At 45.8% G+C, this 26513-nt stretch overlaps 1 protein-coding gene across 1 annotated transcript in view; it reads left to right on the top strand.

Annotated features, from left to right (window-relative positions):
• The window catches only part of NOS3 (nitric oxide synthase 3), a 235114-nt gene that overhangs the window by 101312 nt on the left and 107289 nt on the right, over positions 1 to 26513 (top strand). Inside the window, 6 exon segments of the mRNA XM_030195595.1 lie at positions 1222 to 1261; positions 1263 to 1296; positions 1299 to 1396; positions 11584 to 11713; positions 12434 to 12512; positions 14822 to 15012. Coding sequence (XP_030051455.1) covers positions 1222 to 1261; positions 1263 to 1296; positions 1299 to 1396; positions 11584 to 11713; positions 12434 to 12512; positions 14822 to 15012 — 572 coding nt within the window.

Here is a 26513-nt window from a genome sequence, read left to right as displayed (position 1 = left end):
GTGTGCCCGTGGGCACTTCTGTCTTGATTTCTTGTTTAGGGTGCCTGTGTGCACTTCTTCTTCTGTTCTCTGTTTGTCTGTGTGGGTCAGCTTTGTGTCCTGCCTAGTCTGCCTTGCTTGCTCTAGTCCCCTCTACCTTCAGCTTCAGCTGCAGGCCTGTTTGAGAATCCTGAATCCTGCTTGAGTATCCTGAATCCTGTTCCAGCCAGTGGCGTACCAAGAGGGGGGCGGTGGGGGTGGTCTGCCCCGGGTGCACGCCGCTGGGGGGTGCTGCACGCCTGTTGGCCGAGTCCACTCGTTCCCTCCCTGCTGCTCCCTCTGCGCGGCAACCCCATCAGGTAAAAATGCACCCGGGGGGGGGAGGGTTTATTTCGCGGGTGCGGGGGGGGGGTGTAATTTCGCTGGTGGGGGGGGGGGGGGCCGTGCTGCACCTGGGGGGGGGGGCGCATTGGCGATCCGCCCCGGTGTCAGGCAGCCCAGGAACGCCACTGGTTCCAGCCAAGCCTGTTTGAGAATCCTAAATTCTGCTTGAGTATCCCGAATCCTGTTCCAGCCAAAGCTTTGTTTGAGAATCCTGAATCCTGAAACCAACATTCTCTGACAACAAATTCCAGAGTTTAATTACACATTGAGTCAAGAAATATATTCTCTGGTTTGTTTTAAGTTTACTACTTAGTAATTTAATGGCCCCTAGTCCTAGTATTTTGGAAAGAGTAAACAACAATTCACATCTACCTGTTCCATTCCACTCAGTATTTATAGACCTCTATCCTCAGTCCTCTTTTCTCCAAGCTGAAGAGCCCTAGCCTCTTTAGCTTGAGGCAACAGAGGGTGAAGTGACTTGTCCAAGGTCTCAAGAAGTATCAGGAAGAATTTGAACCCTAGGGTTCTTGGTTCACAGTCTGCTGCTGTAACCACTAGGCTATACCTCCACTCCAGTTGTCTTTCGTCAACTGAGATCATGAGATCTGATCTGACCTTAAGATTCCTCTCTTGTTTGGTGGCTACTAATAGCTCCTCATGTCCCCTGCCATTATATAATACAACCATGGGAGTCTGTATCCAAAGTGCGTGGGTTTGCATAAAATGTTGGCAAAGAAGGGTAGGGGGCAAGGTTGCTGATGACGGCAGAGGAACTAATATTCTCAACTTGATGAATGTGATGCTGTTTCATGTTCAGCCTCAACACAAAGTGAAAGCAGTTGTGTTTTTGTGTAACAGGTTCTCAGTGTTTGGCCTCGGATCCCGCGCCTATCTTCATTTTCTGCGCCTTTGCCCATGCTGTGGACACGCGTCTGGAGAGCTGGGTGGAGAGCGTATCCAGGAAATGGGTGAGGGGGATGAGTTGTGTGGCCAGGAAGAAACCTTCCGCATCTGGGCCAAGAACGTCTTCAAGGTGAGAAGCAGGGGGAGGAGAGGGAGGGAAGGAGTGAATCAATGCAATGAACAGGAAAATATTCCCTACAACAAGTCCAAAAACTAGGAGATGACACAATGACTTCCAACAGTCCAAATTGATGTAAGCACGAACTTTATTGAGTAAGCACCAAGAGCAGACCTGACACAGGACTGTGTTTCAACAAAAAACACTGCCTGCCTCAGGGGTCACACACACTCTGTTAGATGCTGAAACTCTGTCATTGGTGCAATAATAGATGACGCTGTAAAACGAGCCGAAGCACAGCCAACGTATGGTCAAAGGTCAGACGATCCCTGCTGCCGACAAGATCACTCTTGGTGCTTACTCAATGAAGTTTGTGCTTACATAAATCTGACTGTTGGAAGTCACTGTGTCATCCACTACTTTCCCTTCTCATCTTTGGAGGGAGTGAATCCCCAGCCACCACATAAGGGTAATTTAAGAGGGCAAGTAGGTGCCTGCTTAGGTACAATTTTATAACACATAGGGGTCCTTTTACTAAGCTCACGGTAGAAATCAGCTAGAAGTAAAAGCATGGGTGTCTCAACGTTTACTGCCAGCGATTTCTACCGCAAGCTAATAACGCTACCGCAGCTTAGTAAAAGAACCCCATAGGCGCCTAAGGAGGCGATTCTATAAAGGGGGCCACAAGTTAGGTGCCATAATGCAGTACGCTAACCCCCTAATTCTATAGTGGGCGCTTTGAGAGGTGTGCACAAATTTGGGTGCATGTTCAAATTGCATGCGGATCTTAATTGAATAATTAGTCAATTAGCACCAGTAATTGGCTTTATAACAATCTGTTATTGGCACTAATTACAAACAGCACTATCTTTTTCTATCTGTGGGTTCATATACTTTTTTCTACCTTCCCTGGTTCCCAGTCAGCTGCTGTAGGAGCCGATGCAAAAAGCTCCTAAAAGCCAAGCACTGGGTTATTGTAGAGTGTAGACATGCATTACAGGCTGCACAATGCAGAAAGGGGTTAATTCACACAGTACTCATGGGCACACACTGCATTAAAATGAAGACTAATGAGGCCATTTAGTATTCCCTCACAATGCACAGAAGGAAACAGCAGCTTTTGACACACACACACAACACAAGAATTTTTTTTATCAGGTTCAGGGAAGCGTAGAAGGGTTGGTTGAGAGGATTTAATGCCAGTTTTGGGGATTTAAATAACAGTTTTTCGCTAGATGTTCAAAGCAATTTAACCAGTCTGAAAGGGCTCCTGGCTGGTCTCATTGCTCGTTTATTTATTTATTTTATTTATTTGTTACATTTATACCCCGCACTTTCCACTCCTCGGCAGGTTTAGGGCTAACTGCTCATTTTCAGCCGTTTTACAAAGACACACTAGCAGTTTAGTGCACACTAAATGCTAGAGACACCCATAGAAATATATGAGCATCTCTAATGTTTAGGGCATGCTTATTTTTAGCATGCGCTAAAAATGCTAGCACGCCTTTGTAAAAGGACCCCTTAACCAGTTAAGTACCACTGAAAATAACCGGTTAGTGCCGAATTAAAAAACGGCTATTTTGGAGGACTTACAGGGGCAGAGTCGGCACTTAGCTGGGTTAAAGAACCAATATTCAGCAGTTAACTGGCCAAGATAACCTCATAAACAGAACCACAAAGTAGTCAGTCCTGTCTTTATGCAGTGCCCCAAACCAGTTAAGTGCTGAATAGCTGGCTCCGCAAACCCGGAAATTCAATGCCAGCATTGAATTTTCAGGTTTAATGCCTGCAGCGGTCAGCAAAACACCGGCTGAATATTGACCCTTTTCTCTTTTTTTTTCAGTACATAGGCATGCAAACTTAAAAGAGAGTGGGGAGGTAACAGCTCATGCGCACGTATCCAAACAAAAGCAAAAGTGACAGCACCCAACTGCGCACAATATCAGCTTTGCAAAAATTATATGTGCAAGAAATTTTTGTGAGACTGATATTTATGTGCTGAACAGGCACAGATGTGTGCTGACACTTTTTGTTTTGTTTTGACATGCGCTACACACTCAGCCATCCCCTTAACCCCTAAACCTCCATCACTAGTAAGACAGTTGACTATAGTAGCCTTTTAGCTTAGACTTGAAATGATTTAGGTATGCTCACTTCTCCTACTTTGCTGATTTTCTATAAACTGAAAAGAAGTCACAGAACCATTTGGTAGACTATCCTATATAATAAAACGTACCTCCAACATTCTGAAGCTGACTGCATGGCTGAGGCATCCCTGCTTCTTTATCCATCTCCTGAATTGACATCACGTACTTCCGGGTTCGTCACAAGCAGAAGTGACCAACCACACGAGGTTTCTCGGCTTCAGAATGGTTGGAGGTGCATTCTATTAAATAGGATTGGTCAGTTCTTGAAGCACAGCCAGAGCTCAGCGTCCTGCACAGTAACGCTCAGACACCAGAGAGAGGGGGGGGGGGCCTGACACCAGAGAGGGGGGAGGTATCTCTGTCACACACACACTCTCTCTGTCACACTCTCTCTCTCATAGTCAATGTCTTTCTCTCTCTCACTCTCACACACTGTCTCTCACACACTCCATGTCTCGCACTGTATCACATTCACTCTCTCTGTGTCGCACAGTCACTCACGCACTCTCTTGGTCTCATACACTCAGTCTCACAGAAAGTCTGTGTCTCACACACACTCTGTCTCTCGCACACACTGTATCTGTGTGAAACACACTCTCTCTCTCACACTGTGTCTCACATACGCACTTGTACACACTCTCATTCTCACACACACACTCTCTCTCTCACAGACACACTCGCACCCAGACTCACTCTCTCTCACACACACACACTCGCACATTCACTCTCTCTCTCACACATAGTCACTCTCACATACACTCTCTCAAACATACACACTCTGAGGAAAACCTCGCTAGCGCCCATTTCATTTGTGTCAGAAACGGGCCTTTTTTACTAGTTTTCCATAAAGTCGATGCTCTTTTCACTGTGTTTCTTAACTCAGTGATCAGGTCACTGGCTACCAGTGTTTAGCAGGCTGGTGCATGGAACTGCAATGGCTGGCTGCCATGCCCTGTGCTGGGAGGATGGCAGGTGACTGGCACCACTGCCTCAAACATGCTGGGTTGGTGGCGGAAGTGAGGAACAGGGTGCACCAGAGCAGAATGAGCCCAAGTATCACCTTCCCTCTTGATGCTGAGAGCCTTATCAGGACCTGCAAGTGCATAGAGTGAGGTGGTGACGCACCTGCTGACATAGTTAGAGACTTAGCACCCCCATGACAAATGCTCTTAGGGTAGGGGACAAAGCAAAGCCCCTGCTCCCTGCCCTATCCAGCCCTCACACTATCTCACCACCCTTCCTGTGCCCCTGTGCTGTGAAAACAAGATAAGAGGGGCAGCTGGTCTGCATTGGGCTGTGATTGTCCTCTGCTCCTGTGTGAGTGGCCTAGTGGTTAGAGCACCGGTCTTGCAATCCAGAGGTAGCCAGTTCAAATCCCACTGCTGCTCCTTGTGATCTTGGGCAAGACACTTAACCCTCCATTGCCTCAGGTACAAACTTAGATTGTGACAGGAAAATACCCAGTGTACCTGAATGTAACTCACTTTGAGCTACTACTGAAAAGGTGTGAGCAAAAGCCAAATTAATTCTAGTGACACACTCATCTCCCGTTTTTGATTCGGAGGGGACAAGGCAAAAGAATCTCATTTTAAAAAAATTCTTTAAGCACAGCAAAAGGTCTCTAGAAAGAAGCAAATGTGAAGAATAGGGTGGAATAGGAGGGGGAAGGAGCATGGAGCGGCTGGCACGGTACTGTCTGCCAGCAGTGTTTACATTAGTGCTGGCAGGAAGCTTCCCCTCTGGATCCATCAGAAAGGGCGGAAGTGTGTCAGGGAAGCGAGTCACAGCTCGAAAGAGGGGAGGAGGAAGAGTGGGAATGATATGGAGAGCACATGAACAGAGGTCAATCACAGCCCAGTGCAAACCAGCTGCCCCTCTATCTTATTTTCACACCACAGGAGCACAGGAAGGGTGGCAAGATAGCATGAGGGCTGGATAGGGCAGGGAGCAGGGGCTTTGCTTTGTCCCCCACCCTAAGAGCATTTGTCATGGGGGTGGCAAGTCCCTAACTATGTCAGCAGGTGCGTCACCACCCCTCACTCTATGCTCCTGCAGGTCCTGATAAGGCTCTTAGCCTCAAGAGGGAGTGGTACTTGGGCTCGTTCTGCTCTGGTGTACTCTGTTCCTCACTTCCGCCACCAACCCAGCCTGTGTGAGGCCGTGGTGCTTTTTTTAATTGGACTAACTTAGTACATTTTTTTTATTAGCTTTCAAATGATCTGATGAAGAAGGGTTACCTTTGAAAGCTAATTAAAAAATGTGCTAAGGCAGTCCAATAAAAAAGGTACAGTGGGGGAAATAAGTATTTGATCCCTTGCTGATTTTGTAAGTTTGCCCACTGACAAAGACATGAGCAGCCCATAATTGAAGGGTAGGTTATTGGTAACAGTGAGAGATAGCACATCACAAATAAATCCGGAAAATCACATTGTGGAAAGTATATGAATTTATTTGCATTCTGCAGAGGGAAATAAGTATTTGATCCCCCACCAACCAGTAGAGATCTGGCCCCTACAGACCAGGTAGATGCTCCAAATCAACTCGTTACCTGCATGACAGACAGCTGTCGGCAATGGTCACCTGTATGAAAGACACCTGTCCACAGACTCAGTGAATCAGTCAGACTCTAACCTCTACAAAATGGCCAAGAGCAAGGAGCTGTCTAAGGATGTCAGGGACAAGATCATACACCTGCACAAGGCTGGAATGGGCTACAAAACCATCAGTAAGACGCTGGGCGAGAAGGAGACAACTGTTGGTGCCATAGTAAGAAAATGGAAGAAGTACAAAATGACTGTCAATCGACAAAGATCTGGGGCTCCACGCAAAATCTCACCTCGTGGGGTATCCTTGATCATGAGGAAGGTTAGAAATCAGCCTACAACTACAAGGGGGGAACTTGTCAATGATCTCAAGGCAGCTGGGACCACTGTCACCACGAAAACCATTGGTAACACATTACGACATAACGGATTGCAATCCTGCAGTGCCCGCAAGGTCCCCCTGCTCCGGAAGGCACATGTGACGGCCCGTCTGAAGTTTGCCAGTGAACACCTGGATGATGCTGAGAGTGATTGGGAGAAGGTGCTGTGGTCAGATGAGACAAAAATTGAGCTCTTTGGCATGAACTCAACTCGCCGTGTTTGGAGGAAGAGAAATGCTGCCTATGACCCAAAGAACACCGTCCCCACTGTCAAGCATGGAGGTGGAAATGTTATGTTTTGGGGGTGTTTCTCTGCTAAGGGCACAGGACTACTTCACCGCATCAATGGGAGAATGGATGGGGCCATGTACCGTACAATTCTGAGTGACAACCTCCTTCCCTCCGCCAGGGCCTTAAAAATGGGTCGTGGCTGGGTCTTCCAGCACGACAATGACCCAAAACATACAGCCAAGGCAACAAAGGAGTGGCTCAGGAAGAAGCACATTAGGGTCATGGAGTGGCCTAGCCAGTCACCAGACCTTAATCCCATTGAAAACTTATGGAGGGAGCTGAAGCTGCGAGTTGCCAAGCGACAGCCCAGAACTCTTAATGATTTAGAGATGATCTGCAAAGAGGAGTGGACCAAAATTCCTCCTGACATGTGTGCAAACCTCATCATCAACTAGAGAAGACGTCTGACCGCTGTGCTTGCCAACAAGGGTTTTGCCACCAAGTATTAGGTCTTGTTTGCCAGAGGGATCAAATACTTATTTCCCTCTGCAGAATGCAAATAAATTCATATACTTTCCACAATGTGATTTTCCGGATTTAATTTGTGATGTGCTATCTCTCACTGTTACCAATAACCTACCCTTCAATTATGGGCTGCTCATGTCTTTGTCAGTGGGCAAACTTACAAAATCAGCAAGGGATCAAATACTTATTTCCCCCACTGTATCATCTTATTCTCTTTTCTATGTTTTATTTTATTTTATTTCTATTGATTACCTTTAAAAATGGACTAACATGGCTACCACACCTCTCTACTCATAACATGAGGAAATTCTATCAAATCTGTCTGAACCACATATAAGATGGATTCCTGTATTTTGAATAGTTAAGAACATAAGAGTAGCCATACTGGGTCAGAACAATGGTCCATCTAGCCCAGTATCCTGTTTTCCAAACAGTGGCCAAGTCAGGTCACAAGTACCTGGCAGAGCAGGAAATGTACCCTCTGATCAACACTCTACTCTCCTCCCACCACCAGCACCAGGAGCACCCTTTAAAATACAGCACCCAGGGTAGAACCACAGTAGAGCACAGGAGTTGGGCCTCTTTCAAGGGTGTAGAATGAGGAGTCATAGGATGAGGGTGAAAAGGAACAAACTCAGGAGTAATCTAAGTAAGTAGTTCTTTACAGAAAGGGTTGTAGATGCGTGGAACAGTCTCCCAGTGGAGGTGGTAAAGAGAGCATATGAATTCAAGAAAGTTTGGAGCAAGCAGAGAGGGTCTCTGATGGAGAGGACATGATTGTACAGCTGGGCAGAAGGTGTGGGTGGCCAGACTCGATAGACCATGTGTAGGCCCATCACTAGGCCAAGCAGCTCCATGGGCATTTTGGAGGGGTCAGATCAACCATGGTGTGGAGGAAGAAGCCCTTGAGGTGATGCTGTTGGTTGGCCCAGGTCCCCTTCCAATATTGCGCCTGAAGTCCGGTGGCCCTGTAGGAGACCTTCTGCCACTACAACTGCAGCATGAAGCAAAAGCTCCCTGAAGAGGTGCAGTGGAATGCCCCTGGCGGTTTACCTCACCCCCTCCATTCCGATAGCACTGGTCCCATGCAGGTCAGTATTCAGCCAGTTATTTTTTAAATGCCAACTGCCACCACTGAATTCAATCCAGATATTCAGCTCCTCTGTCTGGATAGCAGCCATCGCTGAATATCCAGATTCAGCGTAGGAACAGAAAACAATGTAGGCAGATAAAGACCGTATGGCCTATCTGGTCTGCCCTTCCATGCCATCTATTATCCCTTCCTCTCCCTTAGAGATCCTATGTACCTGTCCCAAGCTTTCTTGAATTCAGATACAGTTTTCGTCTCCACCACCTCCACCAAAAGACCATTCCACAAATTCACCACCCCTTCCGTGAAGAAGTATTTCCTGAGGTTACTTCGTAGTCTATCCCATTTCACATTCATCCCATGCCCCCTCGTTCCAGAGCTTCCTTTCAATTGAAAGAGACTCATCTGCTGTACATTTATGCCACAGAGGTATTTAAACATCTATCATATCTCCCATCTTCCGCCTTTCTTCCAAAGTATACATATTGTGATCTTTAAGTCTGTACCCTCAATCTTTATGACAAAGATGACTGACTCCATCCTGTTTATATCTTTTTGAAGGTGTGGTCTCCAGAATCACACACAATATTCTAAATCTCACCAGAGTCTTACATGGGGCATCATCACCTCCTTTTTTTCTACTAGCCATTCTTCTCCCTGTGCACCCAAACATCCATCTAGCTTTCACCACCACCTTTTCTACCTGTTCGGGGAAAAAAAAAGAAAATGGCTAACTTTGATGCCGTAGTAAATCTGGGCTTAGTGCATGGGAAAGTCCTGCATTACGTAAGTACATAAGTATTGCCATACTGGGATAGACCGAAGGTCCATCAAGCCCAGCATCCTGTTTCCAGCAGTGGCCAATCCAGATCACTAGGACCTTGCAAGATCTCAAAACAGTACAATACATTTTATGCTGCTTATTCTAGAAATACTTGTCAAAAAATGTATGGCTTATATCTCCTTCTTCACAATCAGTGAATAGCTAAGATGAGGCACATAATAGCTGAACGGTGTGAGAGTCCCCTTTGAGGAAGCGTTGCGAAACAGGCACCTGTCGGGGCATACAGGCACACCAGTTATAAAGGAGCGCATTAGCCCGTTAAGCTAAGTGTCTTACAAGTATAATATATATAACAACTTTATTGTAGATTAAGAACAATATAGGTATGGAGGTGGTATGAGTCGATGATTAGATCCTGATACACGATCATAGATTCACCACGGGAGTGATGTGAATAGTAGCCGTGTGTAATAATATATAAGTGTTTCTTGAGATATCCTCTTATATATTTTTGCATATTCTAGAAATAAGCAGTGGATTTTCCCCAAGTCCATCTTAATAATGGTCTATGGAATTTTCCTTTAGGAAGCCATCCAAACCTTTTTTAAACCCCACTAAGCTAACCACTTTTACTACATTCTCTGCCAACGAATTCCAGAGTTTAATTACACATTGAGAGAAGAAATATTTTCTCCGATTTGTTGCTAAGCCCACATTTCATTACACCTTAGTAAAAGGGCCCCTATATTAATAAATCGTGTCCCTCTATCACCAACCTCATCAATAGTTGGATCCCCCACCCTCTGATTGGAGACATGAGAGCTGTACTTTTGCTGTACTTACCTCCTTTGCCAGTCAAACTGTGGTCTGAACACACAGTTGGCAGCAAATCTCATGAGACTAAGAGAGACCTCTCGTTCAAACTGCTGGAGCAAAGCCAACCAGTGGGGGAAGGTTAAAACACTGTTCCTCCTTCGGTTGGCCTGGAAAAGAGGAGAGGAGGACTGGGAATGGAGCCTGTCGTTAAACTTAGAATGAGCTACTCTGTTGCAGATCTTAGTACTACTTGTCAAAAGAGAATTGCGATTGCCGTGTTAGTCCACTTGGATATGTAGAAATAAAGTCAACCAACAAGGTGTAGGTTGGAGAAGAGATGGCTGAGGGGAGACATGATAGAGGCATATAAAATAATGAGTGGAGTGGAACAGGTGGATGTGAAGCATCTGTTCGCGCTTTCCAAAATACTAGGACTAGGGGGCATGCGATGAAACTACAGTGTAGTAAATTTAAAACAATCGGAGAAAATTTTTCTTCACCCAACGTGTAATTAAACTCTGGAATTCGTTGCCGGAGAACGTGGTGAAGGCGGTTAGCTTGGCAGAGTTTAAAAAGGGGTTAGACGGTTTCCTAAAGGACAAGTCCATAAACCGCTACTAAATGGACTTGGGAAAAATCCACAATTCCAGGAATAACATGTATAGAATGTTTGTACGTTTGGGAAGCTTGCCAGGTGCCCTTGGCCTGGATTGGCCGCTGTCATGGACAGGATGCTGGGCTCGATGGACCCTTGGTCTTTTCCCAGTGTGGCATTACTTATGTACTTATACCTTTTTATTGGACTAATGATATATCTGTGATAAATTTTCAAGAGTTGTCTTATTCAGGTCAGTGAAGAAACAATGCACTTGGCTATGGCAGATATAGAACGCTATTGTTTCATCACCTCTACCCCATCCCCTTTCATAGAGCTTTAAAAGCATGTAGACCAGGGGAGGGCAAACTGTATACACAGTGGGCTGGCTGGCTGGATGAATGTCAGTGCTACCCCTAGTGATCTGCAACATTATGCAATGTCAGAACTGGGAATGCACAGATAGATCCTATGAGACAAATAAATAAGTACAAATGTAACTAAAAATGATGGAAACAAACTGAGTGGCTATTCTGAAAACATTTGTGAAATACAGTATTTAGAATCGCCAAAACGCTGGTTCATGACATTTTCTGTGTATATGTCCCGTAGTCTCCGGGGCTGCATAAAATTCAATAGTGGGCTGCAGGTTGCCCACCCCTGATATAGAGACATCTAAGACCTAGATGACTTTGTACTATTTATACCCGGTGTAACTATGTTGTTTCTTCACTGACTGGATGACAAGGGGTATCTCTCCAAAGCTTGTCAAATACACATCAAATTAATCCAATACAAGGGTATCACCAGCAACTTGGTTGTTGACCTTTATTTCCACATGTTCTAAAAGCCCACATATTTCCCACTAGTACCTCATCTGAAAGTATTGAATGGAACTGGCCGCAGAACAGACCGCTGAGGCACTCCACTTACCGCCTTCCTTTCCTAGAGTACATTCTATTTATTGCTGTTTTCAGTGACCTGTCACTCAGTCAGTTTCTAACCCAGTTACCTTTGGGTCCCATTGATATACTGTTCAGTTTATTTTGTGAGTCTCCTATAATTTGTATTCTATTTTTTCTCTCTAGGCTGCTTGTGACACGTTCTGTGTTGGAGATGCAGAAGCTGTTGCTAATGATGTTTTCACAACTAAATGCAGCTGGAAGCGATCCAGACACAGACTGTCCATTCAAGCAAATGCACCAGACCTTATTACAGGTAATGCACCCTGGAAAACTGCTTAGCACGGCTCAGCACTAGAGATCTCTCACAGGCCAGTGCTTTTTTTGCCATCCCCCACTCCTACTGTGAAAAGCTGGGTCTGCAAGAGCTATGAATTCTCCTATTACCTAGGTTTCTGCACCATTCCCTAGACTGAGTCCTGCTGGGAGAGACTGGGACTGCAGGAGCTGTGAACTCAAATAGCCAGTACTCTTGCATTCAAGGAGGTTTGATAACAGGAGGCAGCATAATGTTATAAGACTCAAGCTAGTCTCCACCCACTCTACCCAAGGAGGTTTTATTCTTGCCACCCAATGCAGCTGCTGCCATCTTGGTACACCCAAAACAATGTAATTGATAGGGTGACAAGCTCCACCTACATGGACCAGATAGGCTTATACCGTCTCCTGTGATCAAACCTCCTTGCTACACTGACTCCTGCTGGAAGGTGCTGGGACTGCAGGAGCTGTGAGCTCCTCACGTAGCCAATACTCCTTTATCTTTCCCTATACTGACTCCTGCTGGGACATACTGGGACTGCAGGGGCTGTGAGCTCCTCATACAGTCAGCACCCATGCATCAATCCCTGTAACGCTTGCTTCTTAAAGAGGCTGGTAGAAGAGTTATCGGTATTGTTGTGAGATACGATGAGTTTCTTCCCTCCTCAGGTTTCCCTGTTGCTGTTTGTTATTGATGAAATGTCTTTGCATTCCCCAGGTCTTTCCCAGCTACACAGGCGGAAGGTGTTTGTGTCAACATTTATTTCTAAGCTAAACCTACAGAGTGAGAACTCCAGGTGAGACTCCGAATCTTTATCTGTTAAGTTTTTGCACCGGACCTCATTCCGAGACTTAGGAGGAAATGTTTGATAATACAGACCCAGGTAGTCCACAGGGAGCTACTATGTGCTCAGCAAGAATAAATAGCATTTTCATGATCACATCAGCTGAAGTGCACAAGCAGACAGCATGCAAACATGAATATGGGATGGGGGACTATAACTGGGTAAAAAAAGTGGGAGAGCGACCAAGGATACCAGAAACTGGAAGATGTTCGTTAATAAACAACTTTATTAATAATTTGAAGACTCGACACGACGTCGTGTTTCGGCCGTCAGGCCTGCATCAGGAGTCTGCTTTACACAGTGCTGCGGAGCAAAAGTAATGACAAACCTTTGAAGATCCTACAGCAGACTCTAGGGCAAAGTATTGCTGGGTAACATTGAAGATGATCCTTCAGGTATAACGTAGTAGTCTTACATAAGTGCTTCCCAAGCTTACTCAGCAGCCAGTCAACATAGCATTGTGAAGTTTGCTAAGTAAGCTTGGGAAGCACTTATGTAAGACTACTACGTTATACCTGAAGGATCATCTTCAATGTTACCCAGCAATACTTTGCCCTAGAGTCTGCTGTAGGATCTTCAAACGTTTGTCATTACTTTTGGTCCGCAGCACTGTGTAAAGCAGACTCCTGATGCAGGCCTGACGGCCGAAACACGACGTCGTGTCGAGTCTTCAAATTATTAATAAAGTTGTTTATTAACGAACATCTTCCAGTTTCTGGTATCCTTGGTCACTCTCCCACTTTTTTTACCCACTTGTTTTTTTCGTGGGGCGTTTGAGTTCTCCGTGTTTCAGCGGATTTCTTCTCATGGGGGACTATAACACCATAGTAAATAATGGCAAATAAAGACCTATACAGTCCATCCAGTCTGCCCAACAAGGTGGTTAAAATTGCACCTGCTGCTTCATGCAGGTTACACCCCTCTACGCCTATTTAAAGTGTGAAAGTCATGGGCATTTTGCTTAGATTCCATTCTCTTTTTATTTAGGGATCCTCTGTATTTATCCAACCATTTTTTAATTCTGTCACTCTTTTTTTTCCCACCACCTCTACTAGGAGGGTATTCAGGCATCCACCAACCTCTCCGTGAAAAAGTATTTCCTCATGTTACTCCTAAGTTGACTCCCTCCCCACAATCTCATGTCCTCTAGTTCTACCACTTCCCTAGCTCTGAAAAAGATTTGATTGGATATTAAATACTTGACAGGTATTAAACGACTATATCGTATCTCCCCTGTCCCTCATTTCCTCTAGATCACTTTAAATCAGATGGACTCAACCACTCACTCAATCAATTAAATTACTTCCAAATTCCTACTTAGTGGTTGTGACGCCATGGTGTTCAATGTTTATTCTAACTGGTGGAAAAAAAACCTCTGTTTATCCCCTGTCACTGTTTCAGTATGACTCACAAGGATTCAATTCTTCATTGACTCAAAACCTACCAGTTTGTTATTTTTAATATATGTCAATTTTAAACTACTAATAATGTTCTAAAGTTCGCATATAGCACTTATCTTTCGTTTTCCGATGGAGTCCCGTTTTGCCGTATTGGCTTTTTCAAGGAGAACCTCGTGCTTATGCTTTCTTGGGCGTCTTATTTGTCTGAATACAGCATGTCTTCTCTCTGCTGTTGACCTACCTCTGGTTGGGTGCTGGGTCACTGCTTCTGTTTGCTGCCTTGTTCCTGCCCTGTATCTAGTTTTCTTGTCTACTTCCTGCTCCAGTGCTGGGCTCTTGCTGCAGCTGTGTCTGGATTCCCGTTTCATCTTGTTCCTTCATGTCTTGGCTTGTTTGGATTCCTGCTTTGGACACTTGCAGGGGTCAATACTGATTTACAATTGCCCTTTGCATTGAAGCTAATAAAACTAACCTTTAGCCAGCTCTGTGGATCTGTACTTTTTTGTTTTCCTCTAAAGGGACCCCTTTTTAGTGGCTGCCTATGTCCTTGACATGGGGGTGCCCTGACTCCCCTCCCTTTCCCCCACTGTTAAGCCCCTCCCACCCAAAGACTTGCTGCCCCCAAAAGCTAAGTCCTTCTGGCTTAGTATCTACTGTTGCTTTCACAGTAGTGGTGGCAGAGTACACACTGGGAAGTGTACCGATGCTTTCAAAGTGAAATCAGTGGCCACACTTTCCTTATAAATGTTTAAGAACCACTGATGACAGCTAACACAGTGTGGGTGATTCAAGGGTGATAGCAACCTTGAGTATTGGGGTTCTCTTTGACCTGCTCTATAGTGACCAAGTGTCTCATTGCAGCCGTTCCACCATTTTGGTACGGCTTGACACGGGTGGACAGAAGGAACTGCAGTATCAGCCGGGGGATCACATAGGCATCTTTCCCACCAACCGGGATGAGCTGGTGCAGGCACTGCTGGAGCGTGTGGAGGACCCTCCACCTAGCAATGACACCGTTCTCGTGCAAACCCTGGAGAGCAGCTCAACCAACAGTAAGTGTGACAGTCTAATGTCTATTAGTGCCATACCATTTCCTGCAGGTCTTGGAGGTGAGGAATGAGTCCTAGCCGGGTGTGTTGTTGTGTGTGTGCTCCAATACTCAGAGGATGAGAGTGTGAATCCCGGTATTGGTGTGTTGGTGTGTGTCCTCCAGTATTCCACTAGCAGAGACTGAGTACACCTCTGAAACTGGATGGAGGAGGAGCCTAGTTGTCAGTCTGAGAAGCAGGGGAGCCCCCATTCAAAACCTAACACTTTGGGGGTAATTTTATAAAATCATTTTTGCATGTATCTGGCCACATCTGCCCATAATTGAGCTCTTATAAAATGCTGATGGCTCTTAGTTTGCCAGAGGATATGTACGAGGGTGGAATGTGGGTGGGTTTTGCGAGTACACATAAAAATACGCTGGTTTATGTGACTGTAAATGCCTGTGCCTGCATGGTTGGTAGAATTTCCTGCTGCGTATGCTAAGACACATGGAGGGGCATTTTCGATATGATGTCAAGTCAACTTTGGATGTTTTGCTAAAAACATCCAAAATTCAAGTGGAGAATATAGCCATTTTCAAAACAGAAAAACGTCTATCTTTTTCTTTCAAAAATGGCTATTTGCTAGATGTTTTTGTGCTCTGTGCATTTATCTTTTTGGTCCATTTTCGAGAAAAAAAATGCCCACGTGAAAAACGCACAAAATCAAGCCATTGGGATGTAGGATGAGCCAGCATTCTTAGTAGACTGGCCACACAGACATCCCAGGAGAGCAATGGGTAGGGTTACCATATGTCCGGATTTCCCTGGACATGTCCTGTTTTTGAGGACATATCCGGGACGTCCAGTGAGTTTTACCTGACAACCTGTTTGTCTGGATTTCTGGACAAACGGGCAGGCAGGTGAGCGGTGCCGTGGGTCTCCCCTCCCCTTACTTACTCTCTGCCCTGGTGGTCTAGTGACCTCTTTGGGGCAGGAAAGAGCCCCCTCTTTCCTGCCCGGAGCACTGGCTGCCCTTGTCCTGCATCCTTCTCAGTCTCGGCTCGGGATTCAAAATGGCCGCCGAGAGTTGAAGCGGCCTTGCGAGATTTCAACTCTCGGCAGCCATTTTGAATCCCGAGCTGAGACCGAGAAGGATACAGGGCAAGGCAGTGCTCCGGGCAGGAAAGAGGGGGCTCTTTCCTGCCCCGAAAAGGTCACTAGACCACCAGGGCAGTAGATAGTAAGTAAGGGGAGGGGAGGGGAAAATGTGACAAGGGGGAGGGGAGGTGATGGAAGGAAGGTGACGGGGGGCAGGGGAGGGGAATATGTGACAAGGGGGAGGGGAGGGGAGGTGATGGAGGGGCAGGGGGATATGTGACACGGGGCAGGGCGAGGATGCAAAAGGGGTGGGGCATGGGTGGGACAGGGGCGGGGCGTGGGCGGGACATGTGTCCTCTTTTTAAGAGGACAAAATATGGTAACCCTAGCAATGGGGCACCCTAGGGGGCACTGCAGTGGACTTCAAATAAATGTTCCCAGGTACACGTCTCACCAATGCTCCCTTAGCTTTATTTATTTATTTACTACATTTGTACTCCACATTTTCCCACCTATTTGCAGGCTCAATCTGGCTTACATAGTACCGTCAAAGGCGTTTGCCCAGTCGGTGGATAACAAATACAAAGTTGTATAGTGATCGTATGAGGTATAAGTGTATGAGGTATGAGGTAACATAGTAACATAGTAGATGACAGCAGAAAAAGACCTGCATGGTCCATCCAGTCTGCCCAACAAGATAAACTCATATGTGCTACTTTTTGTGTATACTTTACCTTGATTTGTACCTGTCCTTTTCAGGGCACAGACCGTGTAAGTCTGCCCAGCACTATCCCCGCCTCCCAACCACCAGCCCCGCTTCCCACCACCGGTTCTGGCACAGACCGTATAAGTCTACCCAGCACTATCCCCGCCTCCCAACCACCGGTCCCGCCTCCCACCACCGGCTCTGGCACAGACTGTATAAGTCTGCCCAGCACTATCCCCGCCTCCCGCCACCGGCTCTGCCACCCAATCTCGGCTAAGCTCCTTAGGATCCATTCCTTCTGAACAGGATTCCTTTATGTTTATCCCACACATGTTTGAATTCTGTTACCGTTTTCATTTCCACCAACTCCCGCGGGAGGGCATTCCAAGCATCCACTACTATCTCCGTGAAAAAATACTTCCTGACATTTTTCTTGAGTCTGCCCCCCTTCAATCTCATTTCATGTCCTCTCATTCTACCTCCTTTGCATCTCCGGAAAAGGTTCGTTTGCGGATTAATACTTTTCAAATATTTGAACGTCTGTATCATATCACCCCTGTTTCTCCTTTCTTCCAGAGTATACATGTTCAGGTCATCAAGTCTCTCCTCATACGTCTTGTAATGCAAACCCCTTACTATTCTCGTAGCTTTTCTTTGCACCGCTTCAATTCGTTTTACATCCTTCGCAAGGTATGGCCTCCAAAACTGAACACAATACTCTAGGTGGGGCCTCACCGACGACTTATACAGGGGCATCAACACCCCCTTTCTTCTGATGGTCACACCTCTCTCTATACATCCTAACAACTTCTAGCTACGGCCACCGCCTTGTCACACTGTTTCGTCGCCTTCAGATCCTCAGATACTATCACCCGAAGATCCCTCTCCCAGTCCGTTCCTATCAGACTCTCCCCGCCTAACACATACGTCTCCCGAGGATTTCTATTCCCTAAGTGCATCACTTTGCATTTCTTCGCATTGAATTTTAATTGCCAAAACTTAGACCATTCTTCTAGCTTCCTCAGATCCTTTTACATGTTTTCCACTCCCTCCCGGGTGTCCACTCTGTTACAGATCTTAGTATCATCCGCAAATAGGCAAACTTTACTTTCTAACCCTTCGGCAATGTCACTCACAAATATATTGAACAGAATCGGTCCCAGCACCGATCCTTGAGGCACACCACTACTCACCTTTCCCTCCTCCGAGCGAATTCCATTCACCACCACCCTCTGGCTTCTGTCCGTCAACCAGTTCCTAATCTAGTTCACCACTTTGGGTCCTATCTTCAGCCCATCCAGTTTATTTAAGAGCCTCTTGTGGGGAACCGTGTCAAAAGCTTTGCTGAAATCTAAGTAGATTACGTCTATAGCTCGTCCCTGATTCAATTCTCCTGTCACCCAATCAAAGAATTCAATGAGATTCATTTGGCACGATTTCCCTTTGGTAAATCCATGTTGTCTTGGATCTTGCAACTTATTGGCTTCCAGGAAATTCACTACCTTTCCTTCAGCATCGCTTCCATTACTTTTCCAATAACCGAAGAGAGGCTTACCGACCTGTAGTTTCCAGCTTCTTCCCTATCACCACTTTTGTGAAGAGGGACCACCTTCGCCATTCTCCAATCCCTCGGAACCTCTCCTGTCTGCAAGGATATATTAAACAAATCTTTAAGAGGACCCGCCAGAACCTCTCTGAGCTCCCTCAATATCCTAGGGTGGATCCCATCCGGTCCCATGGCTTTGTCCACCTTTAGCTTTTCAAGTTGTTCATACACACTCTCTTCCATGAACGGTGCTCTATCCACTTCAATCTCATTTGTACTTTTTGCAGTCCATCGCAGTCCTTCTCCAGGATTTTCTTCTGTGAAAACAGAACAAAAGTATCTATTTAGCAAATTTGTTTTTTCTTCATCATTATCCACATAGCAGTTCGCAGTATCTTTTAGTCTCACAATTCCCTTTTTAGTCATTCTCCTTTCACTAATATACCTGAAGAAATTTTTGTCACCCCTTCTTACATTTCTAGCCATTTGTTCTTCCGCTTGCGCTTTCGCCAGACGTATCTCTCTCTTGGCTTCTTTCAGTTTCATCCGGTATTCCTCCTCGTGTTCCTTTTCTTGAGTTTTTTTTCTATTTCTGGAACGCCAACTCTTTAGCCTTTATTTTCTCAGCCACTTGCTTGGAGAACCATATCAGTTTCCTTTTTCTCTTGCTTTTATTTACTTTCCTTACATAAAGGTTCGTGGCCCTATTTATAGCTTCTTTCAGCCTGGACCACTGTCCTTCCACTTCTTGTATTTCCTCCCAGCCCATCATCTCCTTCCTCAGGTATTCCCCCATTTTACTAAAGTCAGCACGCTTGAAATCCAGAACTTTGAGTTTTGAGTGGCCGCTCTCCACTTTAGCTGTAATATCAAACCAAACCGTTTGATGGTCACTGCTGCCCAGGTGGGCACCCACTCAGATATTTGACACGCTATCCCCATTTGTGAGCACCAGATCCAGCGTCACTCCCTCCCTCGTGGGTTCCGTCACCATTTGTCTGAGCAAACCGCTTCTTTCCGATTTCCGCAGACGGAACCTTCCAACCTACATCCGGCAGATTGAAATCTCCCAGCAACAGCACCTCTCTCTTGTTTCCCAACTTTTGAATATCTGCGATCAGGTCTTTATCTAATTCCTCCAATTGTTTCGGAGGTCTGTAAAACCCACTACCCCCAACTGTACACCATGACAATAGTTCTTATGGGTGAAGGGAGCATCAATATGTGGATACAGTGGATTTCTGATGAGTTTTGGAGGGTTCACAGTTTCCACCACAAGAATAATAGGTACAGGAAGGTATGGGCCTGAGTCCACCTAGCTGCTGTGCACTACACCCACCACTAGACTACTCCAGGGACCTGCATGCTGCTCTAATGGACCTGAGTATTGCATCTGAAGCTGGCATAGAGGCTGGCAAATAATATTTATAATCACATTTTTTCAGGGGTGGGAGAGAGTTGGTGACCACTGGGGGAGTAAGGGGAGGTCATCCCTGATTCCCTCCAGTGTTCATCTGGTCATTTAGGGCACCTTTTTGAGGGTTGGTCATGAAACAAAATGGACCAAGTAAAGTCGGCCAAGTGCTCGTCACGGACGCCCTTCTTTTTTCTATTATCGGCCGAGGACGACCAACTCCTAATCACGCCCCAGTCCCGCCTTCGCTACCCTGCCAACACGCCCCCATGAACTTTGGTCATCCCTGCGATGGAAAGCAGTCAAGGGTGTCAAAAATCGGCTTTCGATTATGCCAATTTGGATGACCTTGCTAGAAGGACGCCCATCTCCTGATTTGTGTCGAAAGATGGGTGCCCTTCTCTTTCGAAAATAAGCGTGATGGTCTTTGACTGCTCATGTATTAATACTTTCTGGCAAAAAAAACAATAGATTGTGATAGTCACATCAAGGATAGTTGGGTTAAGGCAGTTTCAGTCTGAAATACAAGTCCCAGAAGGCATTGCAGGCAAGGAGCCAGGGGGTGAGATGAAGAACCCAGACTGGACTCCTAGCTGCAATAGGGGAAGACATGGGTGTAAGCTGGCAGGATGTGTAGATTGGCTGCCACTAGGGGGAAAGAGAGATAGGAAACCCTGTGTGCAGGAGCTCATCATTAGTCTAATACTTAACTCAGCTGGTATGGGTGTTGGGGGAAGCTAATGGAAGGAGAATGATTGGTTGTGGTAGCAGAAGCCAGGGATTGATTAAGCAGGTGGGAAGGAGTCTCAGGAGAGGGAGAGAAGAGGGTAGAGTGAAGCAGATGCAGGCTGAAAATCCTTGGGTAAGAGAAGTCCCTAAAGTTGTGCAGGCTGAAAACCCTTGGGTAAGAGAGGTCCCTAAAGTATTGAATCTACCAGTGAAGCAGATGCAGGGTGGAATCCCTTGGGTATGAGAAGACCCTAAAGTATGGAACCTGTTATGAAGGTAAAGAGAGTAGAAGGTAGAAACTTCTGCTTTGTGGTTTAACTGTGATGATGAACTGAATGAACTGCTTTTATTTGGAGTTGAACTATTGTTACTGTGCCCTGGATAAAGAACCCAGACTGGAACTGACTGTGAACCTGTATTGAATCCTGGTATGTGCTGATAGCCTACAGCTTAAAGGGGACTATTTGCCACACACTTTCAGGTGGCTTACACGTGCTTAAGATTGAAGGTGAATGCTGCTGTTGGAACTGTGTATCAGGTCTACTAGAAACCTGCATGGAATAAAGTCCTTAAGATTGAAGTTGCTGGTGGACATTTATTTCTTGACTGTACCAGGAGCCTGTGGCTGGAGGAGATTGTTTGTTTGTTTATTTATTTATTTATTGCATTTGTATCCCACATTTTCCCACCTCTTTGCAGGCTCAATGTGGCTTACAATACATCATGAATGGTGAAAATATATGAGAAAATAGACATTTAGTATTACAGAAGGATCTTTGGTAACATGATAATGATAAAACATGATAGTAGTGTAACAAGCAAATGTTATAAGACAATTCTGGTTCTGTGTGGAGTTTACATTTGTTGATCTTTGTGGTATGCCTTGTTAAAGAGATGGGTCTTCAGTAGTTTGCGGAAGTTAGTTAGTTCATAGATCGTTTTTAAGTTGCGCGGCAGCGCATTCCAGAATTGTGTGCTCAGGTAGGAAAAGGTTGATGCATGCGTTAGTTTGTATTTTAGACCTTTACAGTTGGGGAAGTGAAGATTAAGGAATTTGCGGGATGATTTTTTAGCCTTCCTGGGTGGTAAGTCTATCAGGTCTGACATGTAGGCTGGGGCATCTCCGTGAATGATTTTGTGAACTAGGGTACATATTTTGAACGTGATGCGTTCTTTAAGTGGGACCCAGTGTAGCTTTTCTCGTAGGGGTTTAGCACTTTCATATTTTGTTTTACCGAATATGAGTCTAGCTGCAGTGTTCTGAGCTGTCTGAAGTTTCTTGATTATTTGCTCTTTGCAGCCAGCTTAGAGCGCATTGCAGTAGTCTAAATGACTGAGTACCATTGATTGTACCAGGTTGTGGAAGACTGTACTTGGGAAGAAAGGTCTTGCTCTTTTTAATTTCCACATTGAGTGGAACATTTTCTTGGTTGTGTTTTTCGCGTGACTCTCAAGTGTTAGGTGTCGGTCAATGGTAACTCCAAGAATTTTTAGGGTATCCGAGATTGGAAGACTCAGAGTTGGTGTGTTAATGGTGGTGAAATTGTTCGTGTTATGTTGGGAGGTGAGTATTAGGCATTGTTCTATCCTTGGCTGCACTTAGACCTGGTTACAAGATACCATAACATTTGTAGGATTTGGAAACCTCTTGAAACTTATCTTTCACGGATTTAATATACTGTCTCATCAATGGGTATTGTGGTTGTTTTTCTGATAATTATAAACTGATTATGATTGTAGTATTTCTTCCCATCTGACAATGATATGTTTTATTTGTATGTTATGTTCTATATAGTTCTCTTCAGTTGTAGTTTGTTATAAAAATTTAATTAAAGGCGGTCACGTGATGCTGTGAGCTGGGAAGGAAGTGAATTTTCGGCTGCTGGGAGCCCTGCCCGAAATTCGAACCTTTAAAGACGTCTCCGACCCCAGAAAGTAGAGAATCTAAGGCGCACACGCTCTCCCAGTATATGGACAAATATTTAACGCGATCGGCGATGGCGCAAACCGCAAAAAACACGAAGAAAAAAGAGGAGAAACCGAGACTTGGCGAATCCAAGATGGCGGCCGCCTCGCCGGCGAATTCACCCTCCCGCCCGGCCTCTGATTTCACGTTGCCAGAACTTACAGAAGCAGTGGTGGGCGCATTGGCCCCCCAGTTTGATCAGCTTTCTGCCCAGATAACGGGGCTGTCGGCGCTCACGACAGAACTTTCACGTCGGACTGGGGAGCTGGAGGCCCGGGTTGCGGAGGTGGAAGATGGTCAACAAAATAGCTCGGGAGAGATAGAAAGACTACAACGCCTGGTCCAGGAGAATGTGCAGCGAGTAGAAGATTTGGAAAATCGCTCGCGCCGCGATAATCTCCGCTTTGTGGGATTTGCAGAATCCTTGGCAGATAAAGACTTAAAACGCACATTGGAAACATGGCTTCAGGCACATTTCCCGGAGGCTGGAGAAGGCCGTACGATCCGAATTGAACGTGCACATCGTGTAGGACCTAGGCCGACAAGAGAATCGAGGCCCAGAGTGGTGATAGCAAAATTTCACTGTTATGCCCAAAAAGCGGCAATATTGCGACAGTATAAAAGCTGCAGGGAAACTACAAAATATGATGGAACCTTAATACGTATCTTTCAGGATTACTCTGCGGCTTTGGCAGCACAACGCCGCGCTTTTTCCACGGTTTGCACCTGTCTAGTGGAAAAAAAGTTCAAATTCACCCTGCAATATCCAGCAACCTTGAAAATCTTGGCGAATGGAACCTGGACAACTTATACTGAACCAGATGCTGTAGCGGAGTGGTTGAATCATCACCAGACCTGACATTGGGGGGATTGCCATTATATTCCACAGATGGTTTAACCACACAATATGTTGATGGAGTTCTTAGTTGGCAGTTGCCGGTTGGATTGCTACTTTGCTTGAGTTCTAGAAAGTTTTTGTTGGGCTGCTAACGGCGAAAATTGACTGTGAAAAAGAGTGAGACCGAATGGCTGGGTGAACAAGATGGTAGACCAGAGACTTATGGCGGAATGGCTCAGGAATGGACTGGAGCGGAAAGCTGTTCGAATACCTGACGGTGTGATCTTGGTGGCTTTCTGGGCTATGTGAGACACTAACTATGATACATTTATTTTGATATGAAAGAAGGGTAGGGCTCCTATAGCATCTAGACCTCTGCCTGCTACACTCACTGAACGCAGTGAGATTGGTAAGACAGGCCAGATAGTTAGTGGGGGGAAGATGGGGGGAGGACAAGGGGGGGAGATACAGGGGAAGGGGGAGGGAGAGGGAGGGAATGGAAGCAGAAGCGAGCAGATTGATGAAGGGACACAAAGAAGAGCTGTGGGCTTGGGTAAACCATGGTATGATTGTGTGTTGGTTGATATAAGGAGCCTTTGGTTGAGGCTGGGCAACCGGGGCGTTAAGTTAGGTTTGCTATATGTTACTTTGACGAAGTTAGAAGATTGCTTTGACTGAACATTTAAGATTAGTGACCTGGAATGTGGCGGGGATTACCTCTCCAATTAAGAGATCAAAAATTTTAACACACTTGAACCGCCTAAAGGCTTCCATAGTATGCCTACAAGAGACCAAACTCTCAGACGAGGAACACCGAAAGCTGCGCCAGCAATGGGTGGGGGAGTGTTATTACTCCTCCTCCGGGGCTAGACGGGGAGGAGTGGCGATATTGATTAGGAAAGGGCTCCCATGCACTTCTAAATTAATAGGGAAAGACCCTAAGGGAAGATACGTCCTACTTCATCTCAATATTATGGGACAGGAATACTACCTATGTGTTGTTTATGGGCCAAACGGTTATGATGCAGAGTTTTTCCAGACATTGATAAATCTGGGTCTCAAATACGATACGGCCCCTTGGATTGTGGCGGGAGATTTTAACCAAGTGCTTGACCCGGACTTCGACCGCTCGACGGTCGGGGCATGGAGCGCACTACCCCGCAGTAAAGGATTACCTTATCTCTGTAAGTTAATGGACTTAGTAGATCCCTGGAGGTTACTATTCCCGCAAAGGCGGGACTATACCCATCTGTCGAAGGCCCACAAAACCTGGTCCCGTATAGACTACATTTTAGTTTCCACATCGCTTTTTTCTCGGGTAGTTAAGACAGATATGGCAACAATGGCGATATCAGATCATACTCCAGTCTGGGCTGATATAGCACTGGGACAAAATGTAGACAGATTTAAGTCATGGAGGTTCCCATCCTACTTAGCGGGGGATGGAGACTTTGGCAATTTCCTAGTACAAAAATGGAAACTGTTTGAATCTGATAACGTAGCCCACAAAGACAACCCGACATTGTTCTGGGAAACTTCTAAAGCAGTTATGAGAGGGGAAATCATCGGATACTTAAGCGCAAGAAATAAAAAGATCTCCCAAGGCATAATTTTACTGGAGCGTAAATACCAACAAGCTAAACGGGCGCACATACGATGTAGAACCCAGACCAATTATGACAATGTGATTGCGGCACAGGTGGCCCTAGACTCACTACTCCACGAACGGGCCAAGAGGCAAGCTTTTGGCCGTAAATATCACTATTTCAAATATGGTAATAGACCTGGGAAATTACTAGCTAAAGTTGCAAAGGCCTGGTCGGAGAAGACATTTATTTCTACGGTGTTGGCACCTGATGGTTCCCGTAAATCTTGTCCTAAGGATATATTGACCATATTCAGAGATTATTTTTCCCGAGTATACCAACCGGAGGCGCAGCAGGGGGGACCAAAATTGGATGATTATTTGAGAGACGCGGGCCTCCCGGTACTGCCACAGGTGGTCCGGGATCAGTTGAATGCTCCCCTCCAGGCCCGAGAGATTCAACAAACGATCAAGGGTTTGTCCTTGGGAAAATCTCCGGGCCTGGATGGTTTCTCTACAGAATACTATAAATTATTGTCGACCCAACTGAGTGTTCCCCTGACACTTCACCTTGAAGCAGCTGTGGAGTGGGGAGACTGCCCAGGGATTCGAATGAAGCCTTAATTGTTCTCATCCCGAAACCGGGTAAACCACCCGACTTGCCAGGGTCTTACAGGCCAATATCTCTTCTCAATGTAGATGTAAAAATTTTAGCTAAAGTCCTTGCTGACAGGCTGGCTATACATCTCCCGGCTTTAGTAGGGGACCATCAGGTGGGATTCGTGCGGGGGAGACACCCAGGTCTCAATGTCCGTAGGGCCCTGATGGCAGTGGCGTATGCGGAAGCCACGGGTCATCCCTTAATGTTGGCAGGCCTGGACGCTACTAAAGCATTTGACCAAGTGAATTGGGACTATCTCTTTCAAACACTTAAATACATAGGGTTGTCCGGGTGGTATTTGCATGCAATTGATACACTATATACGGATCCTGGAGCCAGAGTCTTAGTGAATGGAATGTGTTCTCCACGTTTTTTGGTAAGACGGGGCACGAGACAGGGTTGCCCCCTGTCCCCACTTCTGTTTTTGATATACTTGGAGCCCCTGCTGCGCAATATTATAAAAGACCCAGAGGTGGAGGGAGTTCAGCTACCACAGCTTCATGTTAAAGTATTGGCTTATGCAGATGACATTCTTCTAGTACTGACACAACCTCAGACATCGTTGACAATAGCTTTAGACCACATAGCAGAATTCGGATATTACTCGGGGTTCCAACTTAATTCACAGAAGTCCGAGGTGCTACCAATACCTCTCTCCGTGCGGGAGCGCTGGGAGGGAAGGTTCCCGTTGAAGTGGACCGCTGATTACTTGGTCTACTTGGGGATCAGATTGCCAACATCGCTCACGCAACTTTATAAAATCAACTTAGCCCCCTTGTGGAAAGAGACTCAACACACTTTAGAAATGTGGCAGCGCCTTCCCCTGTCCTTGTGGGGGGCGTGCAGCTCTGTACAATATGGTCCTGGTTCCGAAATGGCTATATGTGGTCCAGGTGCTATCTCTATTCTTCTTATATAAAGACGAGCGGAAACTACACAGATTACTAGCTAGATATCTATGGAATGGGAAAAGACCCAG

The sequence above is a fragment of the Microcaecilia unicolor genome, chromosome 1, assembly GCF_901765095.1.
Source record: "Microcaecilia unicolor chromosome 1, aMicUni1.1, whole genome shotgun sequence".
NCBI classification, from domain to species: domain Eukaryota; kingdom Metazoa; phylum Chordata; class Amphibia; order Gymnophiona; family Siphonopidae; genus Microcaecilia; species Microcaecilia unicolor.
This window is presented reverse-complemented; position numbering and strand designations above follow the sequence as displayed.